General features: G+C 37.8%; 1 protein-coding gene across 4 annotated transcripts in view; it reads right to left on the bottom strand.

Moving 5' to 3' along the window:
• Positions 1 to 21466, bottom strand: part of CHM (CHM Rab escort protein) — a 243980-nt gene that overhangs the window by 186498 nt on the left and 36016 nt on the right. For all 4 annotated transcript variants that reach the window (XM_072816811.1, XM_072816813.1, XM_072816812.1 and 1 more), the window contains exon 3: positions 6842 to 6914. In XM_072816811.1, the coding sequence (XP_072672912.1) occupies positions 6842 to 6914 (73 nt within the window). The remainder of the gene's footprint in view (positions 1 to 6841; positions 6915 to 21466) is intronic.

Raw genomic sequence — 21466 nt, 5'->3', positions numbered from 1 at the left:
CAGCTCACCTGGCCACACCAACTAACCTACATGGCTTTTAAATCATCCTAAAAACCTACGGATTCGACCTGACATTTAAAGAGAGAACAGCTAGAATGCTACAGAGAGAAGGGTTTTAGCTTCTAACAAGGTGGGAAAGCAGAAAAAAATTAAAAAGAATCAAGTAGGAGGGGGCCACTGCAAGGAACCAGGCTAAAGCTAGGCTGCGAAAGCCTCCAGGGACAGGAAAGCCCAGCCCCAGAGAAGCAGAAACTTTAAAAATCTGCACTGCATTCCTGCTGTAGGGAAAGGCGCTTAGCAGGGAAACTGGGCAGGATCACTGGAGGGGCAGTGGAGCCTCCAGTTTCCTGGAGTCACTAATAGAGGAAGCACGCCCAGTGGAAATTGCACCACAGACTGTGGGCTGATCTTGGTAAAGGGCTAGATAGCGCGTGCACGGCGGGGCCTCCGGAGAAGCTCAGGGCAGAGAGGTCTACGCCATGCTGCCTTCGGAAGCCGTGGATAAAGGAGCACGAGACCAGCAGTACAGGGCCTAGATGCCTGGACAACGAGCAGACACAGCCCCAGATCCTGCACTCCCCCTGGAGGAGGTGGAGTTGAGGAGGACACAGGACAGAGAGGACTCTCCTGCTGCCGGGCACCCCTGAGCCGTTCAGATGAGCACCCACCACCACCTAAGAAGCATCCAGGACAGCATGCACTGGGAGACTGCAGTAGTTACTACGGGCTGGCCGCCGCCAGTGTGTCTGTTCCTCCTTGTGTCACCCTGTGCCTGGAACGGGGGCCCCAGGGAACTGGGCCAACAGGATAACCAGCTCCCACTGGGCCTGGCACCCGGCATGAGGCAGGGCAGCTCCAGCAGATGCACACACCTGAGAACCAGCACAGCAGGTCCTCCACCAGAAGACCAGCTCTAAGGGCAGGGGAAGAGCAAGTTCTTGACCCAGAAGCATGGGAAACCCCGAGGGGAAGTCGAAGGAGTTACAGTATATACAACCAGAGGAATCATCTAGGGTGAAATTTACTTAGGTCTTGTTGGATATTCTTGATGGAGCCCATTCATACAGCGACTTTGCACTGAGCAAAATGACTAGAAAGAACTCACCACCAAAGAAAGAATCAGAAACAGTACTCTCTGCCACAGAGTTACAAAATTTGGATTACAATTCAATGTCAGAAAGCCAATTCAGAAGCACTATTATAAAGCTACTGGTGGCTCTTGAAAACAGCACAAAGGATTCCAGAGACGTCATGACTGCAGAATTCAGATCTAATCAAAACAAAACTAAAAATCAATTAAATGAGATGCAATCCAAACGAGGTCCTAACGACAAGGGTTAATGAGGTAGAAGAACAAGTGAGTGACATAAACGACAAGTTGATCACAAGGAAGGAAGTTGAGGAAAAAAGAGAAAAACAATTAAAACACCATGAGGAAAGGTTAAGGGAAATAAATGACAGCCTCAGAAGCAAAAGTCTACATTTAATTGGGGATCCAGAGGGCGCCAAAAGGGACAGAAGGCCAGAAAGCATATTTGAATAAATCATAGCTCAGAACTTCCCTAATTGATGTAGGAAAACAGTCATTCAGATCCAGGAGACAGGGGTACACCCCCAAAATAAAAAAAAAAAAGTTCAACACCTCGACATTTAATAGTGAAACTTGCAAATTCCAAAGATAAAGAGAAAACCCTTAAAGCAGGAAGAGACAAGATACCCCTAACTTATATGGGGAGAAATATTAGATTAAGAGGAGACATCTCCACAGAGACCTGGCAGGCCAGAAAGGCCTGGCAGGATATATTCAGGGTCCTAAATGAGAAGAACCCGCAGCCAAAAATACTTTATCCAGCAAGGCTCTCATTCAGAACAGATGAAGAGATAAACAGCTTCCAAGATACGCAGAAAGTGAAAGAATATGTGACCACCAAACCAGCCCTGAAAGAAATATTAAGAGGGATGCTATAAAAGAAAGAGGAAGCCCAAAGAAATAATCCACAAAAACAGGGACTGAATAGGTATCATGATGACACTAAATTCATATCTTACAATAGTATGTCTGAACATGAATGGGCTTAATGATCCCATCAAAAGATGCAGGGTTTCAGACTGGATAAAAAAGCAAGACCCATCTATTTGCTATCTACAAGAGACTCATTTTAGACATAAGGACACCTAGAGCCTGAAAATGAAAGATTGGAGAAACATTTACCATTCAAATGGTCCTCAAAAGAAAGCATGGGTAGCAATCCTCATATCAGATAAACTAAGATTTATCCCCAAGAGTGTAGTGAGAGATGAAGAGGGACACTATCTAGATCATACTTCAATGTTCTATCCAACAAGAAGACCTAAGAATCATGAATATTTATGCCGCTAACGTGGGAGCGGCCAAGTATATCAATCAATTAATAACCAATGTTAAGAAATATTTAGATAACTAAAAAAAAAATAAAAAAAAATAAAATAAATAAATATTTAGATAACAATACACTAATACTGGGAGACTTCAACACAGCATTTTCTGCAAATGACAGATCTTCTAAGTACATCACCACAAAAGCCAAAAGGACTTTAAATGATACAGTGGAACAGATGGATTTCACAGATATATACAGAACACTGCATCCGAACACAATTGAATACACATTCTTCTCAAGTCCACATGGACCTTTCTCCAGAAGAGACCACATACTGGGTCACATATTAGATCTCAACTGATATCAAAAGATGGGGATTCTCCCCTGCATATTTTCAGACCATAATGCTTTGAAACTAGAACTAAACCAGAAGATGAAATTTGGAAGAAACTCAAACACCTGGAGATTAAAGACCATCCTGCTAAAAGATAATGGGTCAAGCAGGAAATGAGATAAGAATTAAAAAGATTGATGGAAACTAATGAGAATAAAGATAAAACCGTTCAAAATCTTTGGGATACAGCAAAAGCAGTCCTAAGAGGGAAATACAATGCAATACAAGCATCCCTCAAATAACTGGAAAAAACTCAAATACCTAAGCTAACCTCGCACATAATGGAACTGGAGAAAGAACAGCAAAAACCTACACGAAGCAGAAGAAGACAATTAATAAAGATTCTAGCAGAACACAATGAAATAGAGACCAGAAGAACTGTGGAACAGATCAACAAAACCAAGAGTTGGTTCTTTGAAAGAATTAATAAGATAGATAAACCATTAGCCAGCCTTAATAAAATGAAGAGAGAGAAGACTCAAATTAATAAAACCATGAATGAAAAAGGAAAGATCACCACCAACACCAATGAAATACAAAAGATTTTAAAAACATATTATGAGCTGCTATATGCCAATAAATTAGGCAATCTAGAAGAAATGGAAAAATTGCTGGAAAACCAGAAACTACCAAAACTGGAACAGGAAGAAATAGAAAACCTGAACAGGCCAATCACCAGGGAGGAAATTGAAGCAGTCATCAAAAACCTCCCAAGACACAAAAGTCCACGGCCAGGTGGCTTCCCAGGGGAATTCTATCAAACGTTTAAAGAAGAAACCATACCTATTCTACTAAAGCTGTTCCAAAAGATAGAAAGGGATGGAATACTTCCAATCTCATTCTATATGAGGCCAGCATCACCTTAATTCCAAAACCAGACAAAGACCCCACCAAAAAGGAGAATTATAGACCAATATCCCTGATGAACATGGATGCAAAAATTCTCAACAAGATACTAGCCAATAGGATCCAACTGTACATTAAGAAGATTATTCACCACGACCAAGTGGGATTTATCCCCGGGATGCAAGGCTGGTTCAACATTCATAAAAAAATCAATGTGATAGATCATATCAACGAGAAAAAACAAGAACCATACGATCCTCTCAATAGATGCAGAGAAAGCATTTGACAAAATACAGCACCCATTCCTGATCAAAACTCTTCAGAGTGTAGGGATAGAGGGAACTTTCCTCAACATCTTAAAAGCCATCTACGAAAAGCCCACAGCAAATATCATTCTCAATGGGGAAGCACTGGGAGCCTTTTCCCTAAGATCAGGAACAAGACAGGGATGTCCACTCTCACCACTGCTATTCAACATAGTACCAGAAGTCCTAGCCTCAGCCATCAGGCAACAGAAAGAAATAAAAGGCATTCAAATTGGCAAAGAAGAAATCAAACTCTCTCTCTTTGCAGATAACATGATACTGTTCAGAGAAAACCCAAGACTCCACCCCAAGATTCCTAGAACTCATATAGCAATTTGGCAGTGTGGCAGGATACAAAACCAATGCCCAGAAATCAGTGGCATTTCTATACACTAAGAATGAAAGTGAAGAAAGTGAAATGAAGGAGTCAATCCCATTTACAATTGCACCCCAAAGCATAAGATACCTAGGAATAAACCTAACCAAAGAGGTAAAGGATCTATACTCTACAAACTACGGAAAACTTCTGAAAGAAATTGAGGAAGACACAAAGAGATGGAAAAATATTCCATGCTCATTCATTGGAAGGATTAATATTGTGAAATTTTCAATACTACCCAGAGCAGGGATCCCTGGGTGGCGCAGCGGTTTGGCGCCTGCCTTTGGCCCAGGGCGCAATCCTGGAGACCTGGGATCGAATCCCACGTCGGGCTCCCGGTGCATGGAGCCTGCTTCTCCCTCTGCCTGTGTCTCTGCCTCTCTCTCTCTGTGTGTGTGACTATCATAAATAAATAAAAATTAAAATAAAAAAAAAATACTACCCAGAGCAATTTACACATTTAATGCAATCCCTATCAAAATCCCATGGACTTTATTCAGGGAATTGGAACAAATCATCTTAAAATATGTGTGGAATCAGAAAAGACCCCTAATAGCCAGGGGAATATTTAAAACGTAAACCAGAGCTGGGGGCATCACAATGCCTGATTTCAAGTTCTACTACAAAGCTGTGACCATCAGGACAGTATGGTACTGGCAAAAAAAAAAAGAGACACATAGATCAATGGAACAGAATAGAAAATCCAGAAATAGGCCTCAAGTCTATGGGCAACTAATATTCGACAAAGCAGGAAAGACTATCCTCCTGGAAAAAGGATAGTCTCTTCGATAAATGGTGCTGAGAAAATTAGCCACGTGCAGAACAATGAGCCTAGACCATTCTACATAAAGATAAACTTAAAATGGATGAAGGATCCAAATGTGAGACAGAGTCCATCAAAATCCTAGAGGAGAACACAGGCAACACCCTTTTGAACTTGGCCACAGCAACTTCCTGCAAGATACACCTATGAAGGCAAGGGAATCAAAGCAAAAATGAACTATTTGGACTTCATCAAGATACAAAGCTTCTGCACAGCAAAAGAAAGAGTCAACAAAACTAAAAGACAACCTACAGAATGGGAGAAGATATTTGCAAATGAAATATCAGATTAAGGGGTAGTATCCAAGATCTATAAAGAACTTATTAAACTCAGCAGCAAAGAAACAAACAATCCAATCATGAAATGGGCAAAAGACATGAACATAAACTTCACAGCAGAAGACATAGACATGGCCAGAAGCACATGAGAAAATGCTCCGCATTACTGGCCATCAGGGAAACACACATCAAAACCACAATGAGATACCACCTCACCCCAGTGAGAATGTGGAAAATTTAAAAGACAGGAAACAACAAATGTTGGAGAGGGTGTGGAGAAAGGGGAACCCTCTTGCACTGTTGGTGGGAATGTGAATTGGTCCTGCCACTCTGGAAAACTGTGTGGAAGTTCTTCAGAGTTAAAAATAGACCTGCCCTAAGACCCAGCAATTTCACTGCTGGGGATTTACCCCAAGGATACAGATATAGTGAAAAGCTGAGATACCTGCTACAGCAGCAATGTCCACAATCGCTAAACTGTGGAGGGAGTCTAGGTGTCCATCGAAAGATGAATGCATAAAGAGGCTGTGGTATTTACATACAATTGAATATTACTCAGCCATTAGAAATGACAAATACCCACCATTTGCATTGATGTGGATAGAACTGGAAGTATTATGCTGAGTGAAGTAAAAGTCAATTGGAGAAAGAAAAACATTATATGGTCTCATTCATTTGGGGAATATAAAAAAAAGTGAAAGTGAATAAACGGGAAAGGAGAGAAAATTAGTGGGAAGTATAAGTGAGGGTGATAGAACATGAAAGACTTCTAACTCTGGAAAACAAACAAGGGTCAGTGGAAAGGGAGGTAGTTGGGGGTTGGGGTGACTGAGTGATGGGCACTGAAGGGGACACTTGTTGGGATGAGCCCTGGGTGTTATACTATTTGTTGGCAAATCGAACTCTGATAAAAAAAAAGTATACAAAAAAAAATTTCAGTGATATCCAATAGGTAAAGTAGTGAGGTCCACCTTAGGAAAAAAATTAGTAAATTTACCTTAAATTTTTCTTTGTCATCTGATTGTGTCAGGTGACTTCTATAAATATGCAAAACTACCAATCAGATCATTTCAAATTAATGTATTTTCTCTCAAAAAATTTTTTTAAATATACTACTGAAAGAACAACAGTTAATATATTAGATTTTATAAGGACTGAATTTTTTTTTTCTGAAAGACTATTTTGGAGAAAAAAATCTTGCCTTATATTTGGGAATGTAATGACAAAATGGAATCAAGTATATATAGTACTTTTCAGCCCACATATCTATGTATATTTAAAAAGTGTTCTCTATATTTTGAAGGCATTGGAAGAACAGTAACTAAAATGGTGACTGCATAATTTTTGTTAAATAAAAATAGGCATTAATATTACAGAAGCTTATAGTTTTCTTCAATGTAGGGTTATTACAGAATACAAAATACAACCTAGTAGATTAAAAATGAAATAAGTTTACCTGGTATTCCTTTAGCCAGGATAGTATTCCTGAAAAGCTAAAACTGGCCCAGTTTCCTCCATAGTAGCTTCTTCTGTAACAATAAAAAATAAGAGTAAAGTCACTGATCTCCATCAGCAAACCACCCTGGACCCTTCAAATCATCTCAATACTGCTACCACAAAGTTCAAACATAATTCGGATTTTGGAAATATTAGGCTGAAATAAATGTGGGCCTCTCAGATCCCAAAAGTAACTTTTCATTGTATAAGGAGTTAAAAATCTCTTTGCCCTCCTTAGAGTTTTCTCCACTGATCAAATGGTTGTAAACAGTGTCATATGGGCATTGAGGAGGGAACATGAACAAACTTAACTCCTGGGTTTAAAAAAAATGGATGAGGAGAAAACCTTGGTATGAGCTCAAGGAAAGCCAATGAAAAAAACTGCTAAGTTTTCTATAAACAACTAAATATCCACGATCACCACCACCTTGAACCCCATAACCCAAGCCAACATATACAGCCACACACACAACTGGCTACTCTAGAGCTAGTGGCTCTGTGTTATTTTTAGCCTTCAGGGCCAAAAATAAAAGTAGACCCTGGGACACAGTTACTCACTTTTGTGATAAGTAAAGCAAGAACAATATTCCAGCTGATAACTAGGTGAACTATTATTCTTTATTCCACAGCCCTGTGAAGATCATCATTCTGTTTTAGAGATCCTAGAGGTCTTCTAATTAGAATGGGGTAAACCTGGTAGACACTGGACTTCTGATTAACTTCCTTAAGTAGATTTGTGGAGAGCAGAATTCTCTAATTCTGTACTACTTATTGGGCTTTCCAGTTCTTGCAAAACTCTTCAGGTTTATTGATTATTTATATAATGACCCCCAAAGTACACTCAGTCCCACCTACAACATCCATTCTGGTTCTGGAGTGGGACAGATTCTTGGCGTGGTTTTTGTTCTCATTTTTGCTTCTCTGTATCTTTCTCTAATGAAATAGCTCTTTTTAAAATGAGACAAAAACTGGGGCACTGGGTGGCTCAGTCAGTTAAGTGCCTGCTTTTAGTTCAGATCATGATCCTGAGGTCCTGGAATCACCTCATGTCGGGCTCTCTGCTCAGTGGGGAGCCTGCTTCTCAATTTCCCTCTGCCTGCCAAGCTGCCTTCTTGTGCTCTGTGTCAAATAAATGAGTAAAATCTTTAAAAAATAAAAACAAAAATAAATGAGATGAAAACTAAAACCTTTAATATCCAAAATTACACATCGATAATGCTACTGGAGATCCCCTCAATATTCCGATATATTTCTCCTCAATCAAATGTTGACATAAGCCTGCAGAACAGTCAGACTTTGGGCTTAAGTATTTTACCTATAATCACTGTTTCTGCTCTAAGAGAGAAAATGGCTAAATTGAACATCTGTGAAAATAGGTCTATTAATACATATCACTTCTTTACTTGTAATCTGATAGTTCTCTTAGAGATAATGCAAATTCATATACCACCCAGAATCTCTAATGGGCTTTAAAATTTAGATTGAATTTCAGCTATATTGGCAATTCTAGATGGCCATCCTTGCTCACGTGTTGGATCAGGAGACCTGGAAGATGTGATCCCTTGGGTCAGAGAGAACAGTGGAAGGAGAAGGTGAGCAACGGCCAGTAAAGAGAAGACGGGGGTGTGAAGAGAAAGGCATGATAGAACTAGTGGTCTTTTCCATAGAAATGTATATCCTCTTCTCCCTTGCCTGAGAATACACTTCTACCATTCCTTCCCATCCTCTAAATATAACACTCAATAAAACTAGAAAACATCCTGGGTTGTTAAAAAAAAATAAAACTGTCTTTATAATTTTTGTTGAGATATTTAGATTTTAAACCACCATAAGTTCATAAATAAGAGATTCTGAATACTGGATAAAAGGTTTTTTTAAAAAGATTTATTTATTTATTCATGAGAGACACACACACACACACACACACACACAGAGAGAGAGAGAGAGAGAGAGAGAGAGAGAGAGAGAGGCAGAGACATAGGCAGAAGGAGAAGCAGGCTCCTCGCAGGGAGCCTGTTGCAGGACTCGATCCCTGATCACGACCCAAGTCGAAGGCAGGTGCCCAATCACTGAGATACCCAGTTGTCCCTGGATAAAAGTTTTAAGACTGAAGTAATTATTTTTTATTGGATACACCAACTTATAAGTAATAAATACACATTAGAAATCTGACACTAGGGTAGACAAAGGTTTCTTAGGTAAGACACAGTAAACAACAAAACTACTGATAAAGTAGAATTGATCAAAATGAAGAATTTCTACACTAACTATATCATTTTAAAATTGAATAGGCTAGCCAAAACTAGAAAATATTCATAAAATATATCTGACAAAAGACTGGTATCCACGATATATAAAGATCTCTTTCAATTATATGACAAATATTAAAATTTTAAAATGGGCAATGGGCTTAAACACATTCACAAAGGAAGATATATATGGTTAATGAGCATATAAAAAGGTCTCAACATCATAAGTCATTAGATAAGTAGACATTAATCCACAGCAATACCACCCTGAACATGTCCAGTCACCTACGATCCTGGATGCTAAGCAGGGTTGGGTTACACTGGTACTTGGATGGGAGACAAGTACACATTAAATTAAGCATAATGAAACACCATTATATATCCACCAGAACAGTTAAAATTTAAAAAAATGACAATACCAGATGTTAGTGTAGATGGTCAGAACACTCACACATTTTAGTGGGAGTATAAAATAGTACACTTTGGAAAACTGGCAGTTTCAGAAAAAATTAAACATTATTTTTACCCTATGACCCAGTAGTAATTCCATTCCTAGATATTTACAAACCAAAAAAGTATGTGTTCACAAAACACTTGTACAAGCTTTGTCATAGTAGCTTTATTACTTAATAGCTCCAAACTGGTCAGAGTCCAAATCTCCATCAACAGGTGAATGGATAAATAAGTCAAGGTATATCTAATGAAAATGAATACTGTTAACACAGATGAATCTCAAAAAAGTATGCTAAGTGAAAGAAGCTTTTACCCAAAAAGAGTGCATTCTTAATGAATCCATCTATATGTCATCTATATGACATTCTAGAACAAGTTAAATTAATCTATAGTAAAAAATATCCTAAGAGTAATCACCTTGAAGGGTGGGAGTAAGAGTAAGACTTGACTTGGATAGGGCATGAGAGAACTTTCTAGAGCAAGGACAATATTATCTTAAGAGTCTTAGTTACACAAGTGTATGCATTTCCCAAAACTTACCAAATGGTACCCTTAAGATCTGTGCATTTCACACATGTAATTTTATCTCAAAATACGAACCATCCTGAACTCGAGTTAATAAATATGCATGAAGTGTTCCAGACTGAAGGTACTAGACTGTGTACAACTTACTTTGAAATATACAAAAGAATAAGATGGAACAACGGAAAGAAAAATGAATACATAGGCAGTTATGGAATAAAGCAAATAGAGCAAAATGTCAATAGTAGAATCCAGGAAGTGATACCTATTCATAGTATAATTTTCTCAACTTTTCTGTCTGAAAATTATAATAAATTGTTAGAAAAACAAAAGTAACCTGAGTTTTCAAACACTGACCAAGATGTGCCAATTTCAAAGCATTTTCTGCAATTATCAAAACCCTAAAAATAGTCTTCAAAAATGCAATCTTGAAGTTTCTTTCCATTATTTAATGACCTAAAGTCAGTTCATAGTCAAAATCTTTTTCCCCTATACTTGGTCATGCTTTTTGAGTTCTACAGTGTTCTAGTATTTTTCCACACAGCTCACATTTTCAACTTTTCCTGTTGATACACTCTTAACATCAGCATCTGGAGATCTCATTCAATGTATATACAAGGTGAAACATGGTTTTCATTACTGTAGTCTTTCTCACAAAAGAGGGTAACATAATTATTAATAAACCTGCTATAAATCCAATGCAGATTTTTACTAAGTTTGTTTTGGTATTTGTACAGTTCTAAGTATGATTTATATCCTTAAAAAGAAAGCAAAAGACTTTAGGTATCAAAATCAATATGGCAAAAAGAAAAGGAAAAAAATCAATGTAACATTCTAATATGTGCTCTAGAATATAACAAAACCTAAGTCAACCAAATATTTTCTTAAATTTTATCTTTAAAAATACAGCTTCAGAACCCTGATATTCAAATTCAATTTATAAACTACTATTTCCACTCTCTTTAAAAGTGTTTGTGGAGGGAATAACAAAGCTAGGTTACTGGTTCTGTTTTCAAAAGCCCACAGATCAGGATCCCTGGGTGGCTCAGTGGTTGAGTGCCCGCCTTTGGCTCAAGGCCTGATCCCGGATTCCTGGCATTGAGTAGCACATTGGGCTCCTTGCAGGGAGCCTGTTTCTCCTCCTTCTGCCTGTGTCTCTCATGAATAAACAAATAAAATATTTAAAAAAAATAAAATAAGACTCCACAGATACAATTTATTTTAAGGACAAAGTGAGAACTTCCTGACAGAAAAAAAAAGAGAGAAAAAAAAGGGAATGGAACATTTTCTGCCAATTTTTTGACACAAACTGCATCTCTACATCAAATAAAGGAAAAAGTAGTTTATGAAGAAGGACAATGTTTAACTCTAATGTCAGGAACACTATTATATATGGTGAAAAAACTTCCTTAAAACTAGGATCTCTTTGTAGAACTAGAAGACTATTCACAGAATTTAAACCACAAATATAAAACTAATATTTAGGACGCCCGGGTGGATCAGTCAATTAAGAGGCTAGGCCAATTTTTTATTTTGGTTCGGTCATGATCTCCCTATCCTTGGATCAAGCTCATGATCTGGTACTATGCTTCGTGAGCAATCTGCATGCCTCCCTCCGTCGTTGGCCCTCCCGACCATCCACACCATGAGCACTCTCTCTCTCAAACAAATAAATCTTAAAAAAATAAAAATAATAGCTAAAGCCCTCGAAAGTTTCATGACGGTAAAGTGACCTAAAATTTTCAGCTAAAATAGTAAAAATCACAAGTGGAAATTTTTATCTTCAAAGATAAAAAAGCCCAATAACAATACTGAGGTATAGCTCTCCATTGTGTGAAATGCTGACCTTAAAACTGTAGAAAAAAATCATTTTAATCTTCGTTTTTTAAAATTTTTTTTATTGGAGTTGAATTTGCCAAAATACAGCATAACACCCAGTGCTGATCCTGCCAAGTGCCCCTCTCAGTGCCCATCAACCAGTCACCCCAACCCGCCGCCCACCTCCCCTTCCACTACCCCTTGTTCATTTCCTAGAGTCAGGGGTCTCTCATGTTTTGTCAGCCACACTGATATTTTCACTCATTTTATCTACTTTCCCCTTTATTCCCTTTCATTAATTTTTATATTCCCGAAATGAATGAGACCATATAATGTTTGTCCTTTTCCAACTGACTTCTTTCACGCAGCATAATACCCTCCAGGTCCCTCCACGCTGAAGCAAATGGTGGGTATTTGTCGTTTCTAATGGCTGAGTAATATTCCATTGTATATATACACCACACCTTCTTTATCCATTCATCTTTCGATGGAAAACAAGGCTCCTTCCACAGTTTGGCTATTGTGGACGTTGCTGCTATAAATATCGGGCTGCAGGTGTCCCAGCAATCACTGAATCTGTATTTTTGGGGTAAATCCCCAGCAGTGCTATTGCTGGGTCTTAGGGCAGGTCTATCTGTAACGCTTTGAGGAACCTCCACACAGTTTTCCAGCATGCCGGGACCACTTGACATTCCCAACAACACTACAAAGGGGCTCCCCATTCTCCACATGCTCTCCAATATTAGTTGTTTCCTGTCTTGTAAATTTTCCACATTCTCACTGGGGTGAGGTGGTATCTCATTGTGATTTTGATTTGTATGTCCCTGATGCCCAGTAAAGCGGAGCATTTTCTCATGTGCTTGTTGGACATGTCTATGTCATCGTCTGTGAAATTTTTGTTCATGTCTTTGGCCCATTTCATGATTAGATGGTTTGTTTCTTTGATGCTGAGTTTCATAAGTTCTTTAGAGATCTTGGATACGAGCCCTTTATCTGATAGCTCATTTGCAAATATTTTCTCCCATTCCATAGGTTGTCTTTTAGTTTTGTTGACTGTTTCATTAGCAGTGCAGAAGCTTTTTATTTTGATGAAGTCCCAATAATTCATCTTTGCTATTGTTTCTCTTGCCCTAATAGATGTATCTTGCAGGAACTTGCTGTGGCCAAGATCAAAAAGGGTGTTGCCTGTGTTATCTAGGATTTTGATGGAATCTTGTCTCCCATATAGATATTTCATCCATTTTGAGTTTATCTTTGTGTATGCTGTAAGAGAATGGTCTAGTGTAATTCTTCTGCATGTGGATGTCCAATTTTCCCAGCACCATTTATTGAAGAGACTGTTTTTCTTCCAGTGGTTAGGCTTTCCTGCTTTGTTGAATATTAGTTGACCATAAAGTTCAGGGTCCACTTCTGGATTCTCTATTCTGTTCCATTCATCTATGAGTCTGTTTTTGTGCCAGTACCACACTGTCTTGATGACCACAGCTATGTAGTACAACCTGAAATCCAGCGTTGTTATGCCCCCAGCTCTGGTCTTTTTTTTAATATTCCCCTGGCTATTCGGGGTCTTTTCTGATTCCACATAAATCTTAAATTTGTTCCAACTCTCTGAAGAAAGTCCATGGTATTTTGATAGGCATTGCATTAAATGTGTAAATTGCCCTGGGTAACATTGACATTTTCACAATATTAAACCTTCCGATCCATGAGCATGGAATATTTTTCCATCTCTTTGTGTCTTCCTCAATTTCTTTCAGAAGTGTTCTGTAGTTTGTAGGGTAGACATCCTTTACCACTTTGGTTAAGTTTACCTAGGTATCTTATGCTTTTGGGTGCAATTGTTAACGGGATTAACTCCATAATTTCTCTTCCTTCAGTCTCATTGTTAGTGTAGAGAAATGCCACTGATTTCTGGGCATTGATTTTGTATCCTGCCACACTGCTGAATTGCTGTATGAATTCTATCAATCTTGGGGTGGAGTCTTTTGGGTCTTCTATGTAGAGTATCATGTCATCTGTGAAGAGGGAGAGTTTGACTTCTTCTTTGCCAATTTGAATGCCTTTTATTTCTTTTTGTTCCTGATGGCTGAGGCTAGGACGTCTAGTACTATGTTGGATAGCAGTGGTGAGAGTGGACATCCCTGTCTTGTTCCTGATCTTAGGGGAAAGGCTCCCAGTGTTTCCCCACAGAGAATGATATTTCCTCTGGGCTTTTCGGAGATGGCTTTTAAGATGCTGAGGAATATTCCCTCTATCCCTATACTCTGAAGAGGGTTTTTTTTTTTTTTTTCCACCCTGAAGAGTTTTGATCAGGAATGGATGCCGCATTTTGTCAAATGCTTTCCCTGCATCTTTTGAGAAGATCATATGAATCTTGTTTTTTCTCTTACTGATATGATCAATCACATTGATTGCTTTACTAGTGTTGAACCAGCCGTGCATCCTGGGGATAAATCCTACTTGGTCATGGTGAATAATCTTAAAGTATTGTTGGATCCCATTGGCTAGTACCTTGTTGAGAACTTTTGCATCCATGTTCATCAGGCATATTGGTCTATAATTCTCCCTTTTGGTTTAGTCTTTGGTTTTGGAATTAAGGTGATGCTGGCCTCATAGAACAAGTTTTAGAAGTATTCCATCTCTTTCTATCTTTTGGAACAGCTTTATTAGAATAGATATTTTTTCTTCTTTAAAAATTTGATAGAATTCCCCTGGGAAGCCAACTGGCCCTGGACTTTTGAGTCTTGGGAGGTTTTAGATGACTGCTTCAATATCCACCCTGGTTATTGGCCTGTTCAGGTTTTCTATTTCTTCCTGTTCCAGTTTGGGTAGTTTGTGGTTTTCCAGAAATGCGTCCATTTATTCTAGATTGCCTAATTTATTGACATATAGCAGCTCATACTATGTTTTTTAAATCGTTTGTATTTTCCTTGGTGTTGGTAGTGATCTCTCCTTTCTCATTCATGATTTTATTAATTTGAGTCTTCTCTCTCTTCTTTTAAGGAAGGCTGGCTAATGGTTTATCTATCTTATTAATTCTTTCAAAGAACCAACTCCTGGTTTTGTTGATCTGTTCCACAGTTCTTCTGGTGTCGATTTCATTGAGTTCTGCTAAAATCTTTATTAACTCTCTTCTTCCACTGAGTGTACGATCTATTTGCTGTTTTTTCTCCAGCTCCTTTAGGTGCAAGGTTAGCTTTCGTATTTGAGTTCTTTCCAGTTTTTGGATGGATGCTTGTATTACCATGTATTTCCCCCTCAGGACTGCTTTTTCTGTATCCCAAAGATTTTGAATAGTTGTATCTTCATTCTCATTAGTTGTCATGAATCTTTTTCATTCTTCCCTAATTTCCTGGTTGACCCTTTCATCTTTTAGCAGGATGGTCCTTAACGTCCATGTGTTTGAAGTCCTTCCAAACTTCTTCTTGTAACTTACTTCTAGTTTCAAAGCATTATGGTCTGAAAATATGCAGGGGATTATCCCAATCTTTTGGTATCGATTAAGTCCTGATTTGTGACCCAGTATGTAGTCTATTCTGAAGAAAGTTTCATGTGCACTTGAGAAGAACGTGTATTCAGTTGCATTTGGATGTAAAGTTCTCTAAATATCTGTGAAATCCATCTGGTCCAGTGTATCATTTAAAGCTCTCGGTTCTTTGGAGATGTTGTACTTAGAAGACCTGTCGATTATAGAAAGCGCTATATTCAAGTCACCAAATATAAGTGTATTATTATCTAAGTATGTCTTAATTTTGGTTATTAATTGATATTCTTGGCAGCTCCCACATTCAGGGCATAAATATTCATGATAATTAGGTCCTCCTTTTGGATAGATCCTTTAAGTATGATATAGTGTCCCCCTTCATCTTTTACTACAGTCTTTGGGATAAATTTTAATTTATCTGATAGAAGGATGACTACCCCTGCTTCTTTTGAGGACCATTTGAATGGTAAATGGTTCTCCAACCTTTTATCTTCAGGCTGAAGGTGTCCTTTTGTCTAAAATGAGTCTCTTGTAGACAGCAAATAGATAGGTCTTCCTTTTTTATCCAGTCTGAAACCCTGCGCCTTTTGATGGGGTCATTAAGCCCAGTCATGTTCAGACTTACTACTGAAAGATATGAATTCAGTGTAATCATAATATTTATTCAGTCCCTGTTTTTGTGGATTGCTTCCTTGGACTTCCTCTTTCTTTTACAGAGTCCCCCTTAATACTTCTTGCAGAGCTGGTTTGGTGGTCACATATTCTTTCAATTTTTTTCTATCTTGGAAGCTCTTTATCTCTCCTTCTATTCTGAATGAGAGCCTTGCTGGATAAAGTATTCTTGGCTGCATGTTCTTCTCATTTAGGACCCTGAATATATCCTACCAGCCCTTTCTGGCCTGCCAGGTCTCTGTGGAGAGGTCTGCTGTTAACCTCATACTTCTCCCCATAAAGATTAGGGATTTCTTGTCTCTTGCTACTTTAAGGATCTTCTCTTTATCTTTGGAATTTGCAAGTTTCACTATTAATTGTTGAGGTGTTGAGCCGTTTTTATTTATTTTAGCGGGGGATCTCTCTATCTCCTGGATCTGAATGCCTGTTTTCGTCTCCAAGTTAGGGAAGTTCTCAGCTATGATTTGTTCAAATACATATTCTGGACCTCTGTCCCTTTCAGTGTTGTCGGGAACCCCAATTAAACTAGAGTTTTTCCTTCTGAGGCTGTCATTTATTTCCCTTTACCTTTCCTCATGATCTTTTCATTGTTCTTCTCTTTTTTCCTCAATTTCCTTCCTTGCCATCACCTTGTCTTCTATGTCACTCATTCATTCTTCTATCCTGTTAACCCTCATCGTTAGGACCTCCAGTTTGGATTGCATCTCATTTAATTGATTTTTAATTTCGGCCTGATTAGATCTAAATTCTGCAGTCGTGAAGTCTCTTGAATCCTTTATGCTTTTTTTCTAGAGCCACCAGTAGCTTTATAATTGTGCTCCTGAATTGGCTTTCTGACATTGAATTGTAAAACAAATTTTGTAACTCTGTGGGAGAGAAGACTGTTTCTGATTCTTTCTTTTGTGGTGAGTTTTTCCTTCTACTCTTTTTGCTCAGGGCAGAGTGGCCAAAAACAAGTTGTACTGGAAAAAGGAGAAAAAGAGAAAGAAAAATGGGGGGGGGGGTGTTTGGTGGGAACAGGTGACTTGGTGACCCTACTCTTTCACCATCTTAATTGGAGCTTTTTTAATAAATCCTTTGTGTTCATGTGTGTTCTCATCAAGACGAAAACATTTAGTTAACTAATGATCATTTTTTTAAAAAGCAACTGAAGAGATTAGAGTTCAACAAAACATATTTTGAAAAATGTTGCCTTAATTCATATTAATGGGAAGAATAAAAATAGGATAATACACATTATAGATCATTTTCCATTCACTACCACTTAATGTTCACAAGAATCCTGAGAGATTTCGTGCTATAATTATCCACATTTTGCAATTAGGAAGGAAAACAACAACAACAATTAAGAAGTTCAGCATCTTACTTAACTCACTCAGCTAGGAAATGGCCTGGATTTAAGCCCAGGGCATATCAGACCCCAAAGTCTACTCTTTCCACTATATGCACTGTCCTTTATAATCTTTAAATTCATAAATGTAAGCATATAATAAATATCCCAGAATCTAATTTATTCTAACTAAAGGCAATGAATCTGTTTACAGACATTAGACAGAATGAAGTCTAATTTTTGTTCTGCTTCTCCAATTCATCTGGACAATAAAAATGGGAAAATATTTCACGACTACATCTACTCTAATGCCAGAGTTGGAGAGACTATTCATTTCCAGGACCTAAAATACAACCAATTTTATTGCATTTCTCAACTTTAATGTGTGCAAATATCTTTCTGTATATGATAAAAGTAGGAAAATAATAGTGTGGTATGTCTACTAGTATTGATTTACCTGCTATTAAAGAGTACAATATACTATGCACATTAGAAGAGAATCTATTCCATTTAAATTGATTGGAATACTATAAAGAATCATGACACGTTTTAACCTTCCTGGTTGACAAATAACAAACAAGAGAATATATTGGATTTACTCCCTACACAAATTCTCCTTTACTAAAATCTCCACATACCCGATATATAAGAAAGCCAAGTTCCTCTCACAATCCACTCATTCCAAGATCAAACAGGTGGAGCCTTGGTGGTAGACTATGCAGATGCAATTCTAATGTTACAGAGGAAGACCAGCCCTTACTTGGTTTTAAAAGCATCCCATAAGGTTACATTCAGTTGCTTTGGCAGTCAAATCAGTCTCCCAGAATCAAATATTCCAGGCTGAGTCCCCAGTAATTAGGGCTAGACAGAGACCTTCCTATGTTGACAGTTATTAGTCACTGACACTAGTCTACCCACTCAAATCCATTTTTAGACAACCAAACTAGGTAGATGAGTATGTAATGTACACAGACAGCCCTTAATTCTTGTTTTTCACTGTGATCTCATCTATTCTTTACTGACTGAACTATCACTCCTCTGCTGATGGCTTACAAATTGCTATATCCCATCTGAGCATCTCTGGTAAGCCCCAAACTCAGCTACTTTGGGGCTGAAACTACAGATGAATCATCAGCTTACTGGACAACTCCATTCATTAAATATCCCTGATTAACTTGAATCTCTAAATGTTGAAAAGTTAATTTTATTATCTTTTACCCGCCTCCATGTACATCCTACTGGGCCCCCGCAGTGACTCTTCAAGGTTAAGTTGTACACTAGCCACATCTTACTGACGAAAACAACTTGATATAACTAATCATTGTCAGAGTCACTATGTGAATTAGGTCTTTTGACCATCAAGTCCAGTATTTGCATCTATTTTCCAATCCTACAGCTTATCTTGGAGAAAAAGCACAGGCTTTGTTTTCAAATGGACCTGGGTTTAAATCCTGGTTCTTCCCCTAACAGACATGTGACATTAGACAAGCTATTTCAATTCTCTTAATTTGTTTCCTTATCTCCCAAAGGGGAAAAATTATACTTCTTTTAGAGAAAAGTATTAAGAATTAAATAACAATATTTATAAACTACTTAACACAGTACCAACCAAATATTCCATAAATGTTAGCTATCATTATTATATCACATCATCTCTTAATAGTATACAACATGTAGAATGCTAGATTAGGTTAAGGTAATTAAAATTACTTTCACTCATAAGTTAGTGCCACAGACATCTTGAGATCTCTTTAACATGAGAGAATATGGAAAGGAGAAAACTAGAGATGCCTGGGTGGCTCTCAGTGGTTGAGCATTTGCCTTTGGCTCAGGGCATGATTCCGGAATCTGGGATCAAGTCCCACATCGGGCTCCCTGCAGAGAACCCACTTCCCCCTCTGCCTATGTCTCTGCGTCTCTCATGAATAAATAAATAAAACTTTTTTTTTTAAAGGAAAGGTGAAAACTACAGCAACACTTGATTCTTTAATATCTCATATACATTTTCTCCCACCCCTACAAGAGACCACTGATTTTTCCTTTATCTAAATAATAGAAGGTAGAGGACTTCTGCAAGATGGTAACATAGGAAGATCCTCAAATTCATCTCTTCCCAAGTACACACCAAATGTATAGTTACATTTGGATCATTTCCTTCTGAAATATATCTGAAAGCTAGATGCTTCTCCACAACAAAGAATGAAAAAAAAAAAAAAAACTGCAGCCAGATAGTAGGAGAGGTAGAGACACAATCTTGCCAAAACCTTACCTATCCTGATGCTGGGACATGCAATAAAAAGGGATCTCACAAGTCCAGTGCTTTTCAATATGTACATACTACTAAGCAAAAACTACTTACTAATCAACAATTATTTAAAGACAAATGGACTAAATTCTCTTAACAAAAGACAAAGAGTTCCTGAAGAATGGATAAAAGCACAAACCACCTATGGGTGCCTAGGTGGCTCAGTCGATTAAGCGTCTACCTTCAGCTCTGGTCATGATCTCAGGGTCCTGGGATTGAGCCCCACATTGGGCTCCCTGCTCATTGGGGAGTCTGCTTCTCCCTCTCCCCTAACCCCTCCCCTCCCTTGTGCTCTATTTCAAATAAATAAATAAAATATTTAAACAACAAAACAAAACACAAGATGATCTACATACTGCATAAAACAGACTCATTTCACAAGGAAGGACAAAGACTGAAAGTGAAGTAATAAATTACATTAATAAAGTATATTGCATGCAAATGGAAACAAAATGATGCTATAGCTATACTTATATCACACAATTTTTTTATTTTTTAATTTACTTTTTTATTTAAATTCAATTAGCTAACATATAGTGTATTAGTTTCAAATGCAGAGTTCAGTAATTCATCACTTGTATATAACACCCAGTGCTCATTACATCACATGCCCTCCTTAATGCCCATTATCCAGTTAGCCCATCTGCCCAACCACCTCCCCTCCAACAACCCTTTGTTTCCTATAGTTAAGAGTCTCTTATGGTTTATCTGTTATTTTGTTGCCCTGTTATTACTTGTTTATTTAAATTCAATTAATTAATACATATTAGTTTCAGAAGTAAAGGTCAGTAACTCATCAATCTTATAGAATACCCAGTGCTCATTACATCATGTGTCATCCTTAATGTCTATCTCCCAGCTACCCCATTCCCCCAACCCATTCTCCTCCAGCAACCCTGTTTGTTTCCTATAATTAAGAGTCTCATATGATTTGTCTACCTCTCTGATTTCATCTTATTTTAAAAAATAGACTTTAAAACAAAGAATGTAATAAAAGACCAAGAGGGATACTACATAATGATAAAGGTGTCAATCCAGCAAGAAATTATATATGCACCCACCATAAGAGCACCAAAAGATACAAAGCAAATATTAGCAGACGTAAAGGAAATAATGGCAGCAATACAATAATAGTGAGGGACTAACACCCCACATACACCAATGGATAGATCATCCACACAGAAAATCAAGAAGGAAACACTGGCCTTCTCTAACACATTAGACAAAGTGGACTTAAATGACATATATAGAACATGCATTCATTCCAAAGCAGCAATTCTCAAGTGCATGTGGAATGTTTTGCAAAACAGATCACATATTAAACCACAAGTCTCAATAAATTTAAGACTAAAATTATATCAAACATCTTTTCCAGCCACAAAAATATAAAACTATGAATCACAAGAAGAAAGCTGGGAAAAAAAATCATGAATATGTGGAGATTAAACAACATACTACTGAACAACCAATGGGTCAATGAGGATGTCAAAAAATACACTGAGACATGAGGCACCTGGCTGGCTCAGTTGGTGAAGCATATGACAATTGACCTCAGGGTTGTGGGTTCAAATCCCACATTGAGTGTAGAGGTTACTTTAAAAAAATAAAATCTTTAAAAAAGAATACACTGAGAGGCAGAAGAAAACTAAATCAAGGAATCAATCCCATTTACAATTGCAACAAAAAACTTAAAGATACCTAGGAATGAACCTAACCAAAAAGGCAAAGGATCTATATGCCAAAAACTATAG

This window comes from Canis lupus, chromosome X (genome assembly GCF_048164855.1).
Source record: "Canis lupus baileyi chromosome X, mCanLup2.hap1, whole genome shotgun sequence".
Classification (NCBI taxonomy): Eukaryota; Metazoa; Chordata; class Mammalia; order Carnivora; family Canidae; genus Canis; species Canis lupus.
This window is presented reverse-complemented; position numbering and strand designations above follow the sequence as displayed.